We start from the raw sequence: 22,658 nt of genomic DNA, 5'->3' as shown, positions 1-22,658 counted from the left end.
CAGTTTTTGTTGACAACCTGTACTTTTTTAGATTAAAGTTACAAGAAACACCTAAACCATTGATAACTAATCCATAACAACAAATTGATTTAATCTTATTGAAAAAAAAAGCCTCCAAACATCAATACTTTTGCCGCAACTTTCTCAAAAAGCTACAGCGAATTCAAGCATTTTAGGCCGCAAAAATCACAAAAAAAGGGCAGCAAATGTTCAAATGGGAAAGTAACCCATCCCTAATCTGAATAAAAGTAAGGTAATGTTGCTAACATACTTTATGAAAGTACCTGAACTGTTAGGATCAATAATTTAATTTTTCCACAAAAATATATGCAACTGAATGCATTAAAAATAACACATCCCCTCATATGCACATATACACCCAAAGAAAATCCACTCATATACACCCCAAAGAAATTTTAATTTCCACAAGCAAGTAATTTTCCGTTGGGCAATTCCGAGTTTACTCAATAATATTCCACCTAGCACAGTTTACCTGAATGTCTCTGTGTTAATACAAAATACACACATCAAATATTCAACCAATTACAATGATACCTCTTAGAAAAATGTGGGCAGCCATAGTGCCTGCAAGGGTATGCATTGCAGAACAAACACATTCAAAGAGCTAAAGAAAAACGCAATGGGTGACTGGCCCCGGGGGCACAAATTGCACCACCAGCTGTGTTTTTAAGTCAGCTCCATATTTAGCGACAACTCTCAATTTCTCTTTGAATTCTTCCGACTTGCTTGTATGAAATCACAATTAAAACAGATTGCATTGTAATTGTGGACATAAATTCAGTTGATATGCAGTGAGAGATTACATGTTCTTATTTTAGGCATTCTGACTGTGCCACATCCCACACAGTTGTACAAAACGAGAACTGAATGTGGTGACATCTTACTCAGATGATAGGAACATTGATCAGAGTTTTGCCCTATTTTAGATTATATAACTAACAACCATGAAGTTCCTTCATAAAGCCTCTTAGTATAGCGGATCAGTGGCTACATTTGCATCATGGCGATGCAGCACAGAAGTACAGTGATTTGTCTAATCTCTTGTTGCATATTTCATCATTATAACCACACATTTTGAAGGTGTGTGGTGGCTGCAAAAGTGTAGTTTCTCTCTCATACAGGTGACACAGTCTACAACAAATGGGAACTCGTTTTAAATCTCGCAAGGCGCAGAGAACCTGATGATGGACTTTCATTATCAGCATCAGTAATCTGTGTCATTCATGTTTTGTGAGACTTGTCAAAAGACGTTTGAATAAACCCCTTTGGGTGCAAGATAAAACCTTCCTCTTCCCAGACAAAACTGCTGTGATGCACGTCCAAATTTCTTGATTACAAGACGGCGGTGGCGCTGAAGTATAGTGAGGTGGGGAGGTGGTGTCGTGCGGAGAAAGTTTCCAGTTTGCTGATATAACAGTCAAGTGTGTCTATAAGTCTACTTAAAAAGCTTAGGTGTCTGTCGAGACAGCTGCGACACCCTCGTCTTATGATTCTGTCGAGACAGTACACTATCAAACCTTTCATACCGTTCCCAAGCTACATTTCCGGTGACAAAAGCTTTGCGAAAGCCTCCTGAAGGATTCATCTGTATCCTAATATTTCCAATCCAATTTAAGTGGAGCAGCCAGAGTGGTCTGTGCACTAGTTTACCAATCTTTGCTTTCTAAGACTCCGTGTGCTGAAGGCTTGAGGGGTTCAATCAATGGCGCTTTGATCTCGGCTGGAACCATAATTATTTAACATTGTTACAAGGATTTCTCTAATCCATCCTACCATTAAATCCCTTTTACACCCTCATCTTCTGCAGCCTAATCTGCATCTGGGTGCTCCATTTGTCTCTCTCCCCTCATTTTGGCGCCTCCCTCCTTCCCTTGACTGCACCCTGACTTTAGAAAAGAGTTGAGTTCCAAGTTGGAAAGTGTCTTGTTTGCAAAGAGCAACCTGACAGGACTTTCAGTGCATTATGGTTGTAATGTTTTCCACTGCGTACTGTATTGTGACAAAGTTGCTACAGTAGATTCACATTGAAATCACTACTTGGTTCACTTTCAATTTTGTAAATTCAAATTAGGGCTGCAACTAACGATTATTTTGACAGTCATCATTTGATGAGTCAACGATTATCTTAACGATTAGTCGACTAATCAGATGATAAAGCGTACACATAATTAATGGCTCTAATTTTTCCATCGATTTCTAAATGCAGCTTGAATTATTTTAGGCATGTGCTTACAAACAAAAAAGATAAATATAAATATTTATTTATACTGTAACTGTGCTGCTCATTCAGATGTTACAAAAATTAAAATGTTTTCCATTTAAAAGAAAGGAAAGGTAAAGTACTAAATAAACAATAAACCTTGTTTATGTATTTAAAGAAACAGTTAAAATGGCAGGAATGAAAACAAACAAAACACAAAATCTAACTTCCTGAAAAAGAAAAGCATTTTGTGATGTTTAAAAAGCTGCACACTGGTTTTTTGACTGTTGATTAACTAATGTGTGTGTGTTTGTGTGTCTGTGTGTATAAGTACCTTTTTTGACGGCGTTGCAAATTGACTCAATGTGTAGAATTCTATATTTGATTACTTCTTAAAATTTTGGCTATCTAATAGGTTGTATGTTTAATCTTATGATACCTCCGCATTATGCCTGTCCGTCTCTCTCCCTGCGCTTGTGTGTGTTTGCGTTTGTTAAAAGTGCCTTTTGTTTTCGGCATCGCAAATTGACGCAGCTTTAAAACGTACTGGAATTAATGTAGACAAAGTTTAGCTGGCTTACTTTGGCTAAAATGATAGTTAAAGTGTGAAGATCCGTTGCCCGGATCATAGTTTGTATACATTTTGATTCACTTGTTGTTTAAGTTCTGTTTCAGCGCCCCTGTTTTGTTGTTTTAGTTGCCATGACGGCAGATTATTTTCACCTGCCTCTGATTAGTGTTTGGGACGCTCACCTGTTCCCGGGCACTAATCAGAGAGCTATTTAGTCCTTAGTCCATCCTCTGGCTTCACTGCTCGCTGTACACATCCTACAAAGTCAGACCTGCACTGTTTCAATGTCCATTTCTCAGATGATATAATTGTTGATGACTGAAGTGCTGATATCAATCAAACCTTTTGATTGATTGATTGATTGATTGATTGATTGATTGAGACTTTTATTAGTAGGTTGCACAGTGAAGTACATATTCCGTACAATTGACCACTAAATGGTAACACCCGAATACGTTTTTCAACTTCTTTAAATCACTTAAATTGATTCATGATACAGATATATACTATCATATATACTATAATCATAATACAGTCATCACACAAGATAATCACATTGAATTATTTACATTATTTACAATCAGGGGTGTGGAGGGGGGGGGGGGTAGGATATGGACAGCAAGTAGTGGACATAGAGAGAGAGAGAGAGAGAGAGAGAGAGAGAGAGAGAGAGAGAGAGAGAGAGAGAGAGAGAGAGAGAGAGAGAGAGAGAGAGAGATCCGAAGGCATAAGAAAAAGTATCTGCATTTGATTGTTTACATTTGATTATTAGCAATCCGGGGAGGGTGTTAGTTTAGGGTTGTAGCTGCCTGGAGGTGAACTTTTATTGCGGTTTTGAAGGAGGATAGAAATGCCCTTTCTTTTATACCTGTTGGGAGCGCATTCCACATTGATGTGGCATAGAAAGAGAATGAGTTAAGACCTTTGTTAGTTCAGAATCTGGGTTTAACGTGGTTAGTGGAGCTCCCCCTGGTGTTGTGGTTATGGCGGTCATTTACGTTAAGGAAGTAGTTTGACATGTACTTCGGTATCAGGGAGGTGTAGTGGATTTTATAGACTAGGCTCAGTGCAAGTTGTTTACCTCTGTCCTCCACCTTGAGCCAGCCCACTTTAGAGAAGTGGGTAGGACCCACACCCCAACCCCCTCCACATCCCACCCACCGGATTGTAAATAATGTAAATAATTCAATGTATATACTCTGATGATTAACTTGTGTGATGACTGTATTATGCTGCTAGTATATATTTGTACCATGAATTGATTAACGTGGACCCCGACTTAAACAAGTTGAAAAACGTATTCGGGTGTTACCATTTAGTGGTCAATTGTACGGAATATGTACTGTACTGGGCAATCTACTAATAAAAGTCTCAATCAATCAATCAATCAATCACTCGGCCTGGTGGTTTTGTATGCTCCCATGCAACAACGTTACATTCTCGCTAAGGCTGCAGCTAACGATTATTTTTCTATCGATTAATCTATAGATTATTTTTTTCGATTAATCGGTTAATCTATAGATTATTTTTCGATTAATCTATAGATTATTTTTCCTTTTACCGATTATTTTTTTATTCAAAATGAAGATGAAAAAATAAATGTAGGCACGTTTTTTCAAAAGGCACGGCTTTTATTTACAAAAAAAAAGAAGTATGGCCACTCAGTCAACATTGACAACAACATGACTAAATATTCTGTCAAATGTAAACATTTAAAACTTTTAACATTTAACAAAATTAAAAGTAGCTTATTTGCTTTTTAATGTGCAAATATAAAAGTCAACATCCAGTGCAAATCTTAATATTCTGCAATAGTATAAGCATTTCAAAAGTAAAAGTATTGCTTATTTTGCTTTAAAATGTGCAAAAATAAAGATAAACATCCAATACAAAAAAGTGCAAAACGAAATATTCTGTAACAACAGTGTAAACATTTCAACAAAAGTGAAAGTATTGCTTATTTGCTAAAATGTGCAAAAATAAAGATAAACATCCAATACAAAAAAGTGCCAATCTAAATATTCTGGAGCACTGTAAACATTACGTATTGCTTTTAAAATGTGCAAAATAAACATATTCTCTACTGCTCACTAGTGTTACCATATCTGAGCTACTGTGTAGAAATATGGGGAAATAATTACAAAAGTACACTTCATTCATTAACGGTGTTACAAAAAAGATCAGTTACAATAATACATAATGTTGGATATAGAGAACATACAAACCCTTTATTTATTGAATCAAAAATACTGAAATTCCACGACATAGTGAATTTGCAAACAGCTAAAATTATGCACAAAGCAAACTATAACCTGCTACCCAAGAATATACAACAATTCTTCTCAAAAAAAGAGGAGAAATATAATCTTAGAGAAAAACGTAATTTAAAACATTTGTTTGCACGTACAACACTTAAGACCTTCAGTATATCAATATGTGGAATTAAATTATGGAATGGATTAAGCAAAGCAATCAAACAATGTACTAATATGATACACTTCAAGAAACTCTTCAAACTTAAAGTGTTTACAAAGTACAATGAAGAAGAACCATGACAAACATTCTCAATTTATTTCATCCATCCATTCATTCATTCTTAAAGTAATCTTACTTATCTCATCATATGAAATATGACTTACTTCACCAATTATTATTATTAAATTCTTACTATTATTTATTTATTTATTTTTATTGTAATTACTTATGGAGTTTATTGTGAAAAAATTGTGAACAGGAAGTGAACAAAAAGTTTTGCAACTGTTATGTAAAGAAAAGGGGTAGGATTAAATAAGCTCTGCTTCTTCCTACTCCTTTTCGAACATGTTGAAAAGAAACTGGAAATTGTGATGTATTATGTTGTATGCTTGCATGTTCGAAATAAACTCAAACTCAAACTCAAACATCCAGTCCAACACAGTACACAATAACCAATTCTACTCATTCCAGTGATTGACTAACAGTTGTAATGAAGAAAGGTTAGCATGTGTACATGTTTGGTTCTTTTCTTGTTTACAATATTCCCAGCAGCTAAAAATAGGTGCTCAGAAGGGGTCGATGTGGCTGGAACTGAGAGGTAATTAGCCTTCACCTCAAGCCAGGACTGCGAGTGAGCTGAGCTGCAGTTTATATTTCTAGAAGGTCAACGGGCTCATAGTGATGTTACTAGTAGTTGACCGGGAGGTGTTTATTATCATTTGGGGAGAGTCCGCTGCCTGATGCTCACCTGCTAAACACCTATCTGCTCCACGCTAAAGCGCTGACTACATGCGCTCTGAATACACACTGCTGATTGGCTGATAATGCTTCGTGTGTACCAATCAGATGGTTGTGTGGGTGGGACAATGCTGCGTGTGTACCAATCAGATGGTTGTGTGGGTGGGACAATGCTGCGTGCTGAGACAGAGGCAGAGGAGCGAAGCAGCTTGTTAAGACTTTAGCAGCTAAGGTTAGCTTTAGCTTAGAAACTCGTTCGGTACACCCCCTTGCCGAACCGAAAGCCCCGTACCGAAACGGTTCAATACAAAACACGTACCGTTACACCCCTAGCAGATACAAATGACACATTCATGTTTTTGTGTAATGATGACAACGTATGCTCGCGCGGACGATTGACTAGTTGATGGTTTTCTTTTCAAATGTTCGTTCATAGCCGTTGTGCTGCTATGATAGGCCATTTCCGCTCGACGCAGTGTGCATACAACAACATTATTAGGCCGTTTATTGAAATACTCCCACACTTTTGACCACTTTTGGCATGCTTTTCCCCCTCGCTCGCACCGCTCGCATCGTCTGCTTTGATCGTCTGCTTTGCGGTCCGCCATGACGGTAGTGTGACGTAAATATGCGACGCGTCGACGCACAAAAACGGCGTCGACGTATTTACGTAACCGATGACGTCGACTATGTCGACGCGTCGTTTCAGCCTTAATTCTCGCTCATGCTCCTAGTCCGTGTTCTGACTAGCATCTTTTTGGCTAACCTGTTCTTGTTTTCCGTGCCGTGAGCACCGCGCAGCATATTTTTGTCAGCACTTAAGAATAAAGCATTCTACGTACCTGCAAGCTGCTTCCTGACGTTCCTCTGCATCTTGGAAAGACGACCTCCGGCATCACGATGCCACGACATCGTAACATAAAGTTATTTTTTAAACAACTTCCTCTCACTCTTGTTAGCGAGCTAGCAAGGTAGAAGCTTACACCCTTACCCAGATTGAGGCCGCATCCTCACACAAATGTCCGACATCATGTCTCCACTTTAAATGCTTGTGTATGACAGATGTACTGCCATAAAAACAAGGTCTGCTTTGCAAAATCAGCAAGGTATTCATGTTTTTAACAAGAATAAGAGGAAATATTCTCAAACTTTACATGTTATCACTGTCGTTGTTTTTGTGAGTGACCCATTTCCGCCCGGAAAAACACGAGTGATGACGTCACGACTATTCAATAGTCTACTATTGACTATCAACCTTGCAGTTGAAACGTCAGACATGGAGCTACCCTTGAGTTGACTCCCCAAGGCCTCCTGTGTACAGCTGGTGTGTTGGGAGGGTGTTCCAAGATGACTAGAACATTCTGTCGGACACATAGCATACGGTGCCGTCCCGTACGCGTGAACCGGGGTGTAGGTTTGACTAGTTCGCACGGCAGGAAGCTTCCCTCACTGCTCCCCTCTGGCAAAAGTAATGTTCCTTTCACCTTGTTACGCAATTTACTTCCTCTAGATCACGGCTATTCTATTACCGTATTTTTCGGACCGTAGGGCGCACCGGATTATAAGGCACACTGCCGAGCAGCGGGTCTATACAGGTATATTTTCATACAAAAGGCGCATTAAAGGGGTCATATTATGAATTTTTTTCTAAATTTAAAACACTTACTCGTGATCTAAATAACATGCAATGGTAGTTCTTCGGTCAAAATGTTGCACAGATTATGTTTTACGGACCAACTTCAAGTCGTCTTCTGACCGTCACTTAAGGATGCGCTATTTTGTGGGTGGTCTTGTTTACATGGCTTCGACATCGTCTTCTCCCCGTCATTTTTGTTGTAGCGGTGTAGCGTGCAAGGACGCGTGACGAAGACGTATCAAAAGATGGAGCTAACTGTTTTAATGACATTTAGACTTTACTTAAATCAATAACGGAGCAGATTCTCCTCATTCTTGGCTCACTAGTGCAACAAAAACGCCGGAAATGTGTCCCGTGAAAAACTGTCCAACAGGAACTCTCTAATAACAAGTTCCGTGGGGAAATTATGTAAACCCACTACATCGGTAGTTTTTAGCGCTTCCATAGCGAGATACAATTTAGAACGTGACGCTACTCTATATTAGAAATGGCAACAGCAGAGGATGAATGTCCCATAACAAGAAGATAGAGAAAAAGAAGAAGCTTATCGACTACGGGATCGGCACAGACTACAATGGCGCGCACATTTTCAGGACTTTCGCAGATCCCAAATACACATCAGCAGGTACCAGAAGGTAAGAAAAGTTGCTTTTACATTGTTTAGCAAAACAGTCAGGTAATATGTCTCCCAATAGGTGCTATTTTGCAGTCCTTTTACACACACCATAATAAAACCTGTATGTTTAAGCATAGTACGTCTGACTACGGTAGCCGTAATGCGTCGACAATCCATCAAGCGGTGCGGCTTCATAGCTAACCAAAATCGTACTTAAACAATTTGACTGATTTTTGAGCACCGTGTGTAATGTTCTATAACATTTAAAGTTTTAATGTTGTTTACTGGTGTCATCTTGCAGTCCACACATATCTCTTAGGTGTGACTGCCATCTACTGGTCACACTTATCATTACAACATATACCAAATAAAATAGCTTTGAGTTCGGTAAGCACAACCATAATTATTCTGTACATTAGGTGCACCGGGTTATAAGGTGCACTGTCGAGTTTTGAGAAAATTAAAGGATTTTAAGTGCGCTTTATAGTCCGGAAAATACGATAAATAGTTTTGGGGGCTTAACATTTCCAGAAAGCTAAGGACCGTCGGAGGGGCGGACTTCACGTTCACTATTATTCTTATTTTGATCCTGTGTAGTGGACATTTAATTTTTTGTGTATTATTTTTCCGATTTTATATATGTTCTATTTTGTCAGAATTACGCAGAGTTATGCCTTTTTGTAAAAAAAAAAAAAACACTGCTATTTCAAGGACCAACTGCAAAAAAAAAATATATATATAACAGCACTGCAGTGTTTTAAAAAATCTGCTGCAAAAAGTTTAGTCCCTCCTAAGTTTTGAACTAAACTCACAGTCTGGAGTCTCTCCCAGGTTGGATTTGGCTCACGGGCCGCCAGTTGAATACCCTGGTCTAGATAGTCAAATTTGAACATTTTACCGGCGCTCCGCCAGAGCCAAAGCTTCACCCCTGCAGGGCTGATCGAACAACCTCAGTAAACTATCAAATATCTGGCGTGTTCGTTTATTCGAGCGTGTTATGTATTTTGTCTCGTTTTACGCTTTCTGTGATGGAACAACTTGCAAATGAGATATTTGTATTTGTGGGGATCCCTATTAGCTGCGCTCTTGCTAGCATACATGTAACAAACTAGCGTATAAAAAGTTATTTTCAAAGTCTAACAAATCAGATTTGACTATGAAAATCCTTAGTCAAAGACAGCTCTAATAATTATCAATTAGTTCTCTGCCTTTAGCAATAAGCTTGGTAAGATAGAGACAACTGTTGGTTCAATTATTAAAAAATGGGAGAAAACCAAGATCTAAAGCCTTTGCTTTAGATCTTGATCGAGCTAATAATTACAAGGACCATTTTAACAAATGTGCGGGGTCAGCCCAAAAGTGCCCAGAAGGAGCTTGGTAACGATCTCAAAACAACTTTGCCATAATGTATGGAGATCCTGCAGTGTGGGCAAGGTTCTTCCTGCTCAAGAAGTCACACGTGCAGGCCAGTCTGAAGTTTTCAAATGATTATCTGGATGACTCAGACAAGGCTTCGGAAAATGTGAGTCAGACGATCAAATTAATTCACTGCATTTGGAATTAGAGAACTAATGACTATGACCCATGAAACATCATCCCCATTGTCAAGCACAGGGGTATTTCCCTGCTATGGAAGACCTTTTCACATTGACTAGCTGACAAATGGGGCCATGTACCATAGAATCTCGAGATCGGTCTCCCAGCATGAAAATGTTCTAAAACATACGGCAAAGGCCACAAACGACTGGCTCAGGAAGAATCCTTTTAAGATCCAGAACTGGCATAGCCAGTGTCTGGACCTGATTCCCACACAATATCTGAAACAAAAACTTATCAAACAACCGCCTCAGAACCGTCAGGATTTAGAGAGATAAAGTAAAGAGGACTGGCCCTTGTAGGATGCAGGCAAACCTGGTGACCTACAAGAAAACGTCTTTATAACAAGGGTTTCTCCACCTGTTGAAATCAACTTACAAAAAGATTGCGTTTTGTAAGGCGGCAAACATACAAAATCACCAGCTGCAGCATTTTCAAATAATAACCTGTTAAATCAATACTACAATGTAAACAGCATGTTTTGACCAATACACTCAGGTCATTGCAAGTAGTATTATTTCAGACATCAATATTATTTGAATTACTTTGGAGCCTAGTTTGACAACACTTGACAGTATGCAACAATTCATTCAGCAGCAACTTGACAGATTCTATACAGTTGCTGCTCTACTCGTGGTTTTAGTGTTTACTGAAAGCTAGAAAAACCTTTTGTAATAGGGGTAAAAAGCAAAATGTCAACATAAGGTAGCACACACTAAGGCTGGGGTATATTATATTCCAAAAAGGGCATATGGGCTATAGTTATAGAGTTGCAAAAGTTACACAAAAATATGACTAGCACTATAGAAAAACACAGCACAAAAAACTATGATTATATAGTCTTATATAGAATCATTGTCAATATTCCATCCATCCATTTTTTACCGTTTGTCCCTTAAAATCGTGTTGCCCACAAAAACATGGTTTCTCTCCATGAACTGAGGGGCTTTGAAGTTAATTTTACTGTCTGATTCATGCACATGAGCTTTATACTACGATCACTTTGTTTCACAACAAGGTCCCACTGTCGTTTAGCAAATAGTTGCTTGTCTTTGTTTCACCATGACATAAATAGCTGCACGGGCAACCGCAAACATTTGTTGAACCACCTGCCAAAGTACTGTGACCATCTGGTCCTCTTGTTTCCTTAGTATGACATATGTGCATTAAACATAAAATGTTTTTGTGAAGGGTCGGGATAAAACTGGGGGAAGGAGGTTTACTGATGGAGTTACAAATTACTTTTTTTTTTTTTTACATCTATGTAAAGCTGCATTTTCATGTTTGATGTCTTGAAAGGGGAAGGAAGGTGGTGGATGACAATGGATTTCTATTTTGGAGCATGTGTGTGTATGCAAGACCGTTCAGTAGATTTCATTGGCTGACCCCTGGCCAATGGTCAACTGGCAGCAGGAGCTGAGCAAGGTGGTCCATGCCGGCCGCCAGGGACGACCAAAAGAAAGGATTTGTTGACAAGGTGGCCACATTACTTCTGATCTTCCTTTCTGTCAGATTTTGCGCCTGCTGCATCTTCTGCATGGTGTCAAGATGTCATAGCTTAATAGTAAGACATGTTCTTTTTTCAAAGGGACTTTTAATGCAAGAGTTTAACTATTCAGTCATAATGATCACTGGAATTGATATTTATCTTATGTGACTTGAATAAGTATTAGTTTTTGTTATCTATGGGTGTTCTCATTCATCCAGGTCAATGTATTCTCAGGGCATTCAAATTATGGCAACTGGGCTGTTCACCTTGTCTTAGAAACTGAACTGTTCAATTTGACTAAGAAACTAGACCGTTCAGTTTGTCTTTGAAAATGAAGAGTCCAGTTGCGATCGATTGAATTCCCTGGTGATATTTATCCAGTTGTTTTTATGGCTCTCTGTTGAATTTTTGAGTGCCACCTTTCAACAAGGCTCTGTCTTGCAGTTACTTGATGCTTACATTACTATGAATGCCCTGCCTACTTCCAGACTGTTGATCAGAAAAAGTGCTCCGCCACTCCCTCCTACTGCTCTTTTTGAAGATCCTGCCTGTCCAACCTCACCAACTAGGTACCATCTTTATGGTCTAGCTTTCAGTCAACAGCCCAGCAACACTGTGTACCCTTAGATGTGTTAGCATCATTGCCATGGATGTATTGACTGAGGTCACTGACAGTTTCAAACAATTCTTTAGCTACTTAGCCTGGAATATGAATTCAGTCTTTAGGGTTATAATACAGGGAGAGCAAGTGCTAATTTAACGGCAGACATACAGTATCAGTATAAATTACTCCGAACTACTGCGCTGTTAATAAACCATGGATCCCCATGCCATTGTAACGTGGGTGTGGTTTACATGCTCAAGCACTTTGATAAGGCTGGTAACAAGTTCATTAGCAAAGTTCGCTAGTTAAAACATGCCATTTCCAATTAGCCTGAAGGAGAGCAAGTTGAGGGAAATGAGGGAGACCGAGTCAGATTCCTATCACCGCCAGTCCATGAAAATGGAAAGAATAGCATGACACACTATCTTTCCAAATCAACGGCTGATTGCAAAAGTGCCATGACGAGAAATGAACATGAGACGGAAGATCAGCGTGCAGATTTGCTTAAGGACATACTTGTAAAGACAAGGGGAGAGAAAGGGAGCTTGCTGGGTGTTCCACATCAGAGACTCGGCACTCTGAACAACAGAGACAGCTATCAGATTAATATTGAGTCATCGTGCATGCTTCTCTGCTGATGCAGACTACGAGACAATCAGAGAACAAGGACCAATCACAGACAGCCACTTGATATGTGCAAAGTGGAGATGAAATGCAGCGAGTAAAAAAAGAAGAAATGTTCAATTACAGGATGTGGGTTGTAAAGGCTTTTGTTGTTACTCAGCAAAAGGGAAAGTGTACTGAGGTGTTTCAATAGAATCACCAAAGCAGGTGGGCATGTTCCGAGTTAACCCACCTCATTAAAAGGCTTGTCTCTCTTTTTATGGAACGGCCATTACACATCCTATTCAGATGCACACGTGGCATGATTAAAAATTATCTGCGGGTGATCATAATCACACCTGCTTCAACTTAAGCCAAAGAATAACAAAGAACTTTTTGAATGTGGAACTATCTGAACATTTACAAAGAGATTAAAGGCTAGACATTCGCAAACTAAATAAATTTGCTTTTAATCGCTCTGAACAGGAAGTCATGTCTTTTCAAATGGCCCTATCTGATTGTCTGATTCGCCTCTTTATTCAAATTATAACATGCCCATCTGACTTTTGCAACACAATGGGAAAAATTAAAAAGGGAAATGACCTTTCATGGCAGCCCTGATGGCAGAGTGAATGGCATTATTATGCTGCAAGATTAATTTCTGCCTACTCTGTGCAGCCTAATGAAAAAACAGAGGAACGAGAGGTTTACTCAGTATTATGGTGGCATACGGTATACTGAGAAACATATGTATGGAAACATGTTGATTTCAAACAATATTTTCTTTTAAAGCCTTGGTCTCAAGATGTAGCCAGAGCTCGATGTGGCCATTTTTTCTAGAATGTAAAACCGCCGAGATTAGGACAGTGTGTGGAAGAATGCTGCTTGATAGCTCAGAACCACTCAGGCTGTGCTTCAGTAAAACATGAAATGGGCAACCTGTCTCACATCACCTCTTCACCAGTTCAATTAAGTGCGGTGTATGCAAGAGACGAGTGTCTGCCAGTCCAGCACTGTGTTTCTGAGCCTGTAAATCTCATTCCGATGGTTAAATGGACGCAAAAATTACAGTCCTACATCTGACCGTGCTACATCCACTCCTCCTTTTAAAAGTCATATTTTTAAGCTCAGCATTTCTCGGACCCATACTGTCTTTTCTCCGCATGTGATGCCTTCTTTTTGTCATGGCCCCCATAGTTCTGAGCTGACCCCCTCAGCCCTGTCTCCTGACTGATCACAGTGATGGTTTATTACTGTCATCCTAGCGCTCTTATCTTTAGCCAGCAATGCTCATTTCCTTCCCCAGATTTAAATGCAAATGTGAAATTTAATGATAAATGCATTATCTGATAGGTGCGATAACACTGATTCACTGTCAGTATAAAATACACACCCCGGGGGGCTTTGAGCTAGCAAGCACAACTTGCCCAAATCCACTTTTTTCTCTCTCACTCTTTTTTTCCCTTCTCTCTCGTCTCACAATCGCTTATACCTGCAATAAATTCTTGAGGTCATTTTATACATTAAATGGAATCATGTTTTGAGTGTTCAGCAGTGTGCTTGCTGAGGCGTAATTGTCATGCAACTATCGTGCTCAATGTATTATCAATCCGTTAGTCACCTTTAGTAGAATGGAAAAGACGACTTAACAGCAGTTAGACATCAGTTCTTCCTTTTTGGAATCTTAAAAAGAGAACAATGTTGCTTTTGAAGAAAAGTATTGTGAATGGTACCTGGGTTTTCGACAAAAATCTTGGCCAAAATGTTGTCCCTGTTTTCCAATACCGTCTCGGTTACTCGAAGGCGAAACATCGCACGTAACAAACTACAAACCTATCCATAGTGACCAATCAAAGAAAACAGCAAAAGTGACCACTAAGGACAGGAGAGGGATTATATGCAAGTTGTTGCCATGACGAACTCACACGTTAAACATGAACTTACCCCTAAATTGTGTAGAGTGAGCTTGCATTGCAGCTGAAAGCTTTTACTGTACGTTTTCACTCTAGTTAATGTGTCAACTTCCACCAAGTCTGCTGCATCCTAGCTGCGATGCTACGGAGCTCTTAGCAGCAAATACGCACGACTGCTATTTTTTTCGGATGCCTCAGCAAAATCGTAGCAATTTCGCACAATTGGGTTAAAGCGGGACAGGAAGCAGGACACAAAGAGTCATACCAAAGACTATAAAAATAAAAATAAAAAATAAAAATGGGACCCATTACCTCCCTGGTTGGCACTCAGCATCAAGGGTTGGAATTGGGGGTTAAATCACCAAAAATGATTCCCGGGCGCAGCCACCGCTGCTGCCCACTGCTCCCCTCACCTCCCAGGGGGTGATCAAGGGTGATGGGTCAAATGCAGAGAATAATTTCACCACACCTAGTGTGTGTGTGACAATCATTGGTACTTTAACTTTTTAACTTTAAAACTAAACAAATCCGGTCGGTTTTTAGAATAAAACGTCCCGTGTTTAATGATTGCTTACCTGACCATGTTAAAATCACACAAATAAACGAGAAAAAAAAGACAAACATAGGCAAGTCCACCCCTTTTTTTCTTTTCCAGTGGGATATTTTACTTGTTTGTTGTTGAAATTATCCCACATACCAAATGTCTCACGCGGAAGTTCACAGTGAAAACTTGTCGACGACGTCACTACTGTTGTTAAACGGAGCTCTGCTATGGAAAGAATCACACAGCAACTAAGATCCCCATGTGTTGGTGGGCAGAATAAGCTACAATGGGGCCAAAGTAAGTTGTGCATGCCAGCACTTTGATAAAGAAGGTGAGAAACACTATTGAATTAAAGAAAGTTCTGGTAGTAAAGTATGAAGGTGTGGTCTGCTCATTACCATCTTTACAAACAAGAGTCTTAAAAAAGTGGTGTAAATTCTTAACTTACCGATTTATTTGTCATTTATATGTATGTTGCATCGGTTTCTACATGTAAAACTATAATTATTCTCTGTAAAAAGTGTTTTGTGTTATTTGTGGGCGTTGATTGGATTTACATTCTTTCTCATGGGCTTCAATTTTCATTTGATTTTACATTTTGTCTGACATTTTTGGAACGGGTTGATAACAAAAAGGTACCATTGTATATGATTTAACTAAATGCTGTCTAAATAACATAAACTTATGACAAGTGTTCTATTCGTTAATTGTATACTTAGTGTGACGTGCATTGCATGTGATTTAATAACTTTGGCCTCTAAAAGGCTTAATCTAAGATAATATTTTGCTTGCTTACTTGGACCATCCCATTCGTCCAGCCCCACTGCAGCATGCCTTGTCTTCTCAGCCTGGCCGTCCACCTCTGGGTCTCCTGTTTCTCGATTGCCGTCCTCTTCCCCTGCAAGCCACAAAAGTGCAACAAAATCAGACAAGTAATACACAACACAACTAATCTTGTGTGTGTTTGTCAGAAATTGTACAGTGACAAAAATAGTATGTATCATAATCATAAGGCAGTAGTGATGGGACACCTTCCTAATTCCTCACATCACTGTGTGTTCAGTCTTACGCCTTGGGCATTATTAGCACATCAGTAGTGAGCTCACCAGGTCCAGCTGCACACTTACATGTAAAAGGATTTCCCATGAGTACTCGCAGGAACAGGAGGAAGCACCAGAGAACAGGAAGGAAAGCAATGTGCGGGGGAGAGGTGGCTATTTATTACCGTTTGATCTACTGTGGAGTAAGAATGTGTGTTATAGGATGCTGGGCTGACTTAAGGTCTCTGGATTCAGGGATATTTGGGTGTCTCGTTCCAGCATGTAAGTGCCTAAAGTCCTTGTTAAAGACACTCCATCTCCAAATGTCCAACAGTGCCAGTTATGGGATAGCTTAGTGATTAATCTTGAACGCACTTACTGAAAGTAACAAATGTTTGCCTGCTCACTTCACTACAGTAAACACAGCTTCTACTCAAAGTTGAAATCAGGTAGTTGATGGTAGTTGTTAAATAAGTCAAATGTGCCTTAACTCCCAATAAATAATATAATAAAATCATGAAATCATTGTAATAGACAATATATTCCTACCTGTGGTATTACTAAAACACAAAATGTTACAATATCATTGGACAAGTGATGAAGGCCTATCACGTGGAATGGTGTTTAAGCACAAGTAGCTTGTCAGAAAGCAGGTGACCGAGTAAAAAAACATTCTGCCTTGTATTATCATTCTCTGTTTTTTGATAAAATTAAACAAATGTTGCAGCAACGAAAACATGTTGTCGCAGCCAAACCATAACGGAAGCTGCTGAAGGTGTCATTAAAAGACACCAGTTGAATGGCTACAAATGTATTACCTATTACCGTATTTTTCGGAGTATAAATCGCTCCGCAGTATAAGTCGCACCGGCGGAAAATGCATAATAAAGAAGGGAAAAAACATATATAAGTCGCACTGGAGTATAAGTCGCATTTTTGGGGGGAAATTTATTTGATAAAACCCAACACCAAGAATAGACATTTGAAAGGCAATTTAAAATAAATAAAGAATAGTGAACAACAGGCTGAATAAGTGTACGTTATATGACGCATAAATAACCAACTGAGAACGTGCCTGGTATGTTAACGTAACATATTATGGTAAGAGTCATTCAAATAACTATAACATATAGAACATGCTATACGTTTAACAAACAATCTGTCACTCCTGATCGCTAAATCCCATGACATCTTATACGTCTAGTCTCTTACGTGAATGAGCTAAATAATATTATTTGATATTTTACGGTAATGTATTAATAATTAACGCATAAGTCGCTCCTGAGTATAAGTCGCACCCCCGGCCAAACTATGAAAAAAACTGCGACTTAGAGTCCGAAAAATACGGTAGTTTGAAGGGATTGCCGCACAGTTGGAAAAACAAAAACATCTCAACCCATGCTCTATGTGTACAAACCCCGTTTCCATATGAGTTGGCAAATTGTGTTAGATGTAAATATAAACGGAATACAATGATTTGCAAATCCTTTTCAACCCATATTCAGTTGAATGCACAACAAAGACAAGATATTTGATGTTCAAACTCATAAACTTAATTTTTTTTTTTGCAAATAATAATTAACTTACAATTTCATGGCGGCAACACGTGCCAAAGTAGTTGGAAAAGGGCATGTTCACCACTGTGTTACATCACCTTTTCTTTTAACAACACTCAATAAACGATTGGGAACTGAGGAAAATAATTGTTGAAGCTTTGAAAGTGGAATTCTTTCCCATTCTTGTTTTATGTAGAGCTTCAGTCGTTCAACAGTCCGCTGTCGTATTTTACGCTTCATAATGCGTCACACATTTTCGATGGGAGACAGGTCTGGACTGCAGGCGGGCCAGGAAAGTACCCGCACTCTTTTTTTACGAAGCCACGCTGTTGTAACACATGCTGAATGTGGCTTGGCATTGTCTTGCTGAAATAAGCAGGGGCGTTCATGAAAAAGACGGCGCTTAGATGGCAGCATATGTTGTTCCAAAACATGTATGTACCTTTCAGCATTAATGGTGCCTTCACAGATGTGTAAGTTACCCATGTCTTGGGCACTAATGCACCCCCATACCATCACAGATGCTGGCTTTTGAATTTTGCGTCGATAACAGTCTGGATGGTTCGCTTCCCCTTTGGTCCGGATGACACGATGTCGAATATTTCCAAAAACAATTTGAAATGTGGACTCGTCAGACCACAGAACACTTTTCCACTTTGCATCAGTCCATCTTAGATGATCTAGGGCCCAGAGAAGCCAGCGGCGTTTCTGGATGTTGTTGATAAATGGCTTTCGCTTTGCATAGTAGAGCTTTAACTTGCACATACAGATGTAGCGACAAACTGTATGTAGTGACAGTGGTTTTCTGAAGTGTTCCTGAGCCCATGTGGTGATATCCTTTAGAGATTGATGTCGGTTTTTGATACAGTGCCGTCTGAGGGATCGAAGGTCACGGTCATTTAATGTTGGTTTCCGGCCATGCCGCTTACATGGAGTGATTTCTCCAGATTCTCTGAACCTTTTGATGATATTATGGACCGTAGATGTTGAAATCCCTAAATTTCTTGCAATTGCACTTTGAGAAACGTTGTTCTTAAACTGTTTGACTATTTGCTCACGCAGTTGTGGACTAAGGGGTGTACCTCGCCCCATCCTTTCTTGTGAAAGACTGAGCATTTTTTGGGAAGCTGTTTTTATACCCAATCATGGCACCCACCTGTTCCCAATTAGCCTGCACACCTGTGGGATGTTCCAAATAAGTGTTTGATGAGCATTCCTCAACTTTATCAGTATTTATTGCCACCTTTCCCAACCTCTTTGTAACGTGTTGTTGGCATCAAAATCTAAAGTTAATGATTATTTGCCAAAAAAAATTGTTTATCAGTTCGAACATCAAATATGTTGTCTTTGTAGCATATTCAACTGAATATGGGTTGAAAATGATTTGCCAATCATTGTATTCCGTTTATATTTACATCTAACAAAATTTCCCAACTCATATGGAAACGGGGTTTGTAACTCATGTACCCCCCACACCCCACAGGAGGGACAAGTGGTAGAAAATGGATGGATGGACATTAACAACGCACACACACCAACTTTCCTTGGCAGAAGAAACATGGACTATGATTCTAGCTTCTTAAAGGGGGTTTGCAAATTGCTCAAGGTAAAAAACAAACAAAACAAGAACACCAAGTCATGGTTTAACAGAACACAAATATTCTAAGTGCCTATATTTTTCAGAATTACTTAAAATAATTAAATTAAATAAAAGTTGTCATAAACCGCTGACTCGTACACACGCACATGGAGGGAGCACATGCACATACACACAAAAACCTGTAATCCTGTAAATGTTACTAAGTATCGGTATATTTTACATTTAAACCCGATCCAGCATCAATTCCCCATACCAGGGAATCAATACGGGTACTTTTATGTGTGTTAAAACATTTTAATTGTTTGATAATAAAATCAAATGTTTTCCTTTTTTTTTTTTTTTTTAGAAATGAGCTGATTATGATAACTGTACTCTCCAGTTGTTACATCTTGTTTTCTGAATCTCATTTGCAAGTATTATATAGTAGACTTTGCATGCAAACAGTACAGTAGTGTAATGGCTACTGTGCGTTGCCTAGTTCAGAAGTAGTCTTTGTCAAGAAACTCAATGTCTTTCCAGTCTTACGCTGCGCCCTACAAAGTCTATATACTGCAAATATTGTACTTATTATACACTTGCTGTTTGATGGTAACACACATAGTAGATGTAGTTTTTATTACTACGTTTAAAAAGTGTGAAGTTCCATCCGTCCATTCATTTTCTACCGCTTGTCCCTTTTTGAAGTCACGGGTGGTGCTGGAGCCTATCTCAGCTGCATTCGGGCGTTGGCATGCAAAATTGTTAATGCTAATCTGTAGCATATATATGGCAAAGCCAGTGTAAATTAGCATCACGCTATCAGATTTTGGAAAAGTGGAGCCTTACTTTACGTCGAAGCGTTTTCTGTCAGGCATACTTGCTTTGTTGCTTTGAACATCTCCAGGCAACTTCAACCCTAAACCCTTCCACATCATACCTCTTCGGATTGTAAATAATCAAATGTAGACACTTTTTCTTATACTTTCTGATCGCTCTCTCTGTGTCCACTACTTGCTGTACATATCCTACCAAATCAGTCCTACACTGTTACAATGTCCATTTCTCTGATGATGCAATTGTTGATGTTAATTGTTGATGACTTAAGTGTTGATACCAATGAAACCTAACCCCCCCCCCCCTCCATATCCTACACCCCGGACAATGTATATACTCTGATGATTATCTTGTGTGATGACTGTATTATGATGATAGTATATATCTGATAGTATATATATGTATCATGAATCAATTTAAGTGGACCCCGACTTAAACAAGTTGAAAAACGTATTCGAGTGTTACCATTTAGTGGTCAATTGTACGGAATATGTACTTCACTGTGCAATCTACTAATAAAAGTTTCAATCAATCAATCAATCAATGTTTAAAAATATAAATTTGGCATCAAAATATGCCACTGTTTGATTTTACGTGAATCAATGTCCGGTAGTACCGGCCGGTGCCTATTAAAGTACCACATTTAATACCCATCCCTGATTGTTACATCTCTTAAAATATGCTAAGCATACATATATGTTTACAAGAGCGTGAGGTCATTCCCTCATCGCTTTAAAACCACATGTATATGTGTTTGTTATCACACTTCAAGTGAGAACCGCAACAAGACAACACTGTGTATCGTCAGCAAAGTTAATCTGCGCATCAAGCACACACTCAAGCTTGTTTATATTTTTTGACATGGTTCAGTTCAAAGAAGGAGGCAGACATTGCCAAAAGGATGTCTGCTGTCGTCCTCCTACTTGAGGAGATGTTAAAAAGAGAAAAGTATTATTGGAGAGAAGTCTGAAGATATGTCCTACTTCCAACACATGCGGTCATTACGACCCAGATTTGTTTATGCTGGTGTCTACTTGGGCAGGCGTTTCCCCCTCCCTTTATATTATCAGAGAGGCCACTAAACTATATTTTTCCTATTATTTATTGTGGGGCTGAGTATGCTAAATAGTTTCTTCAGCATACTATTAGCTCATATTATGATGGCGATAACAAAAGCACATATCAACAGTTCCTTGGAGCGGAGTTAGAAAAAGAAAAAAAAGCTGGTGAGATAACATTAAAGGCACTACCTTGATCTCAGGTGAACATGCTAAGCCCTGTAACGGAACATATTGGAAGTGTTTAATTACAGCCCGGGAAATGAAGCTACAAGATGATTCCTTAATTAAGGAGTGATTAAGGATTTTCTGCCTTCTATCTAACACAGTTTGCAATGCATTTTAAACACACGCATCCAGGCAGCTTCACAGGGAACAGTGTCACGAGGCTTTGATGAAGTTCCCTGCACAAATGTCATGAAGAAAAAGCACAGCAGGAGGAAGTGCTGTGGCAGCATTCCTTTGCTTATAGCGCAGCAGCCGAGAACAGGGGGAAGAAAAAAAAAATCTAATTTTATGGCATTGTAACTTGTCATGAATAGAAATAGATTCATTGAGGTGCTGTGTTTTATTCACAGAGGTCTACATTGAGTAATAAGGACAATGTCCTGTTTCATTATCCGGACCGAAAACCCTCTGAAGCCTTTATCAAGGGAGACGGATTGACAAAGATCATCGCCTACATTATCGGCAACATCATATTTTACATCTTTCCCCGCAGACTCAAACGGCGATACTTAAGGTTGCTAACCAGAAGAGAGGGGATGGGGGCGCGAGGTGGCCTGCTGAGTGCAGGGTTGGCGGGCATGCATGAGGAGCCAGTGAGCTGTTCAAATCAGCCCTATCACTGGCTTTATCAAAGGACAGCTCTCCAGCCAAATCAGTCGCACACAGCGTGACACACATTCAGGTCAATAAGCTTATAGACAATTTACACAAACAATTCCTCGAGCAAGGTAGCAACAAAGTCATATTGGCTTTTTCTCTCCCTTTTAGCATTGTCTCAGCCAAGGAAGCCCTTGAAAATGTCAATCCTATGCATGCAAGCTGAAAGACCTCACAGCGCTCTAATCCTGACCACTGAGGCTAGAGAAAGGGCACAATTTCAGCAATATCTTCATACATGATGGTGCTTCATTATATGTTAGGCAATACTTTAACCCAGTGACATTTTTTTTCCAAGGTGTCCCCAAGATTCAAAATGAAATAAAGGAATGAACTACCATCCAAGCAGGAGTGGTAGTCAGTTGATAATGCATTTATTTGCAGACTGATATTATGCAGCAACAGATTACTTTTTTTTTTTTTATCACAGCCAACATTTCTTTCCAAAGTCAAGCATGGTTGTTAAGATTTCTCCACTATCAGAAAAACATGTTTAAATTGCACTCTATTTGTGGCAGGGAAATTATCTACCACTGTCTCTTTAAATGCCAATAAATTCCCATCATTACAGAATCTGGCAGTTTTCCTCCCATTCTGCAGCCTCTGTCTTTATCTCGTGCTGCCTCAGTCTCTGAGCAAGTAGATCTGGCCCAGTTAGATTGTCATACTTAACAAACATTAATGATTAATTTCCTCCACT

At 39.2% G+C, this 22,658-nt stretch overlaps 1 protein-coding gene across 3 annotated transcripts in view; it reads right to left on the bottom strand.

Annotated features, from left to right (window-relative positions):
- The window catches only part of zfpm2a (zinc finger protein, FOG family member 2a), a 515,248-nt gene that overhangs the window by 199,745 nt on the left and 292,845 nt on the right, over positions 1-22,658 (bottom strand). For all 3 annotated transcript variants that reach the window (XM_062063680.1, XM_062063679.1, XM_062063678.1), the window contains one exon: positions 15,803-15,904. In XM_062063680.1, coding sequence (XP_061919664.1) covers positions 15,803-15,904 — 102 coding nt within the window. The remainder of the gene's footprint in view (positions 1-15,802; positions 15,905-22,658) is intronic.

Source organism: Entelurus aequoreus, linkage group LG11 (assembly GCF_033978785.1).
Source record: "Entelurus aequoreus isolate RoL-2023_Sb linkage group LG11, RoL_Eaeq_v1.1, whole genome shotgun sequence".
Classification (NCBI taxonomy): domain Eukaryota; kingdom Metazoa; phylum Chordata; class Actinopteri; order Syngnathiformes; family Syngnathidae; genus Entelurus; species Entelurus aequoreus.
Note: the sequence above shows the minus strand (reverse complement) of the source record. Positions and strands in the feature narration are given on the sequence as shown.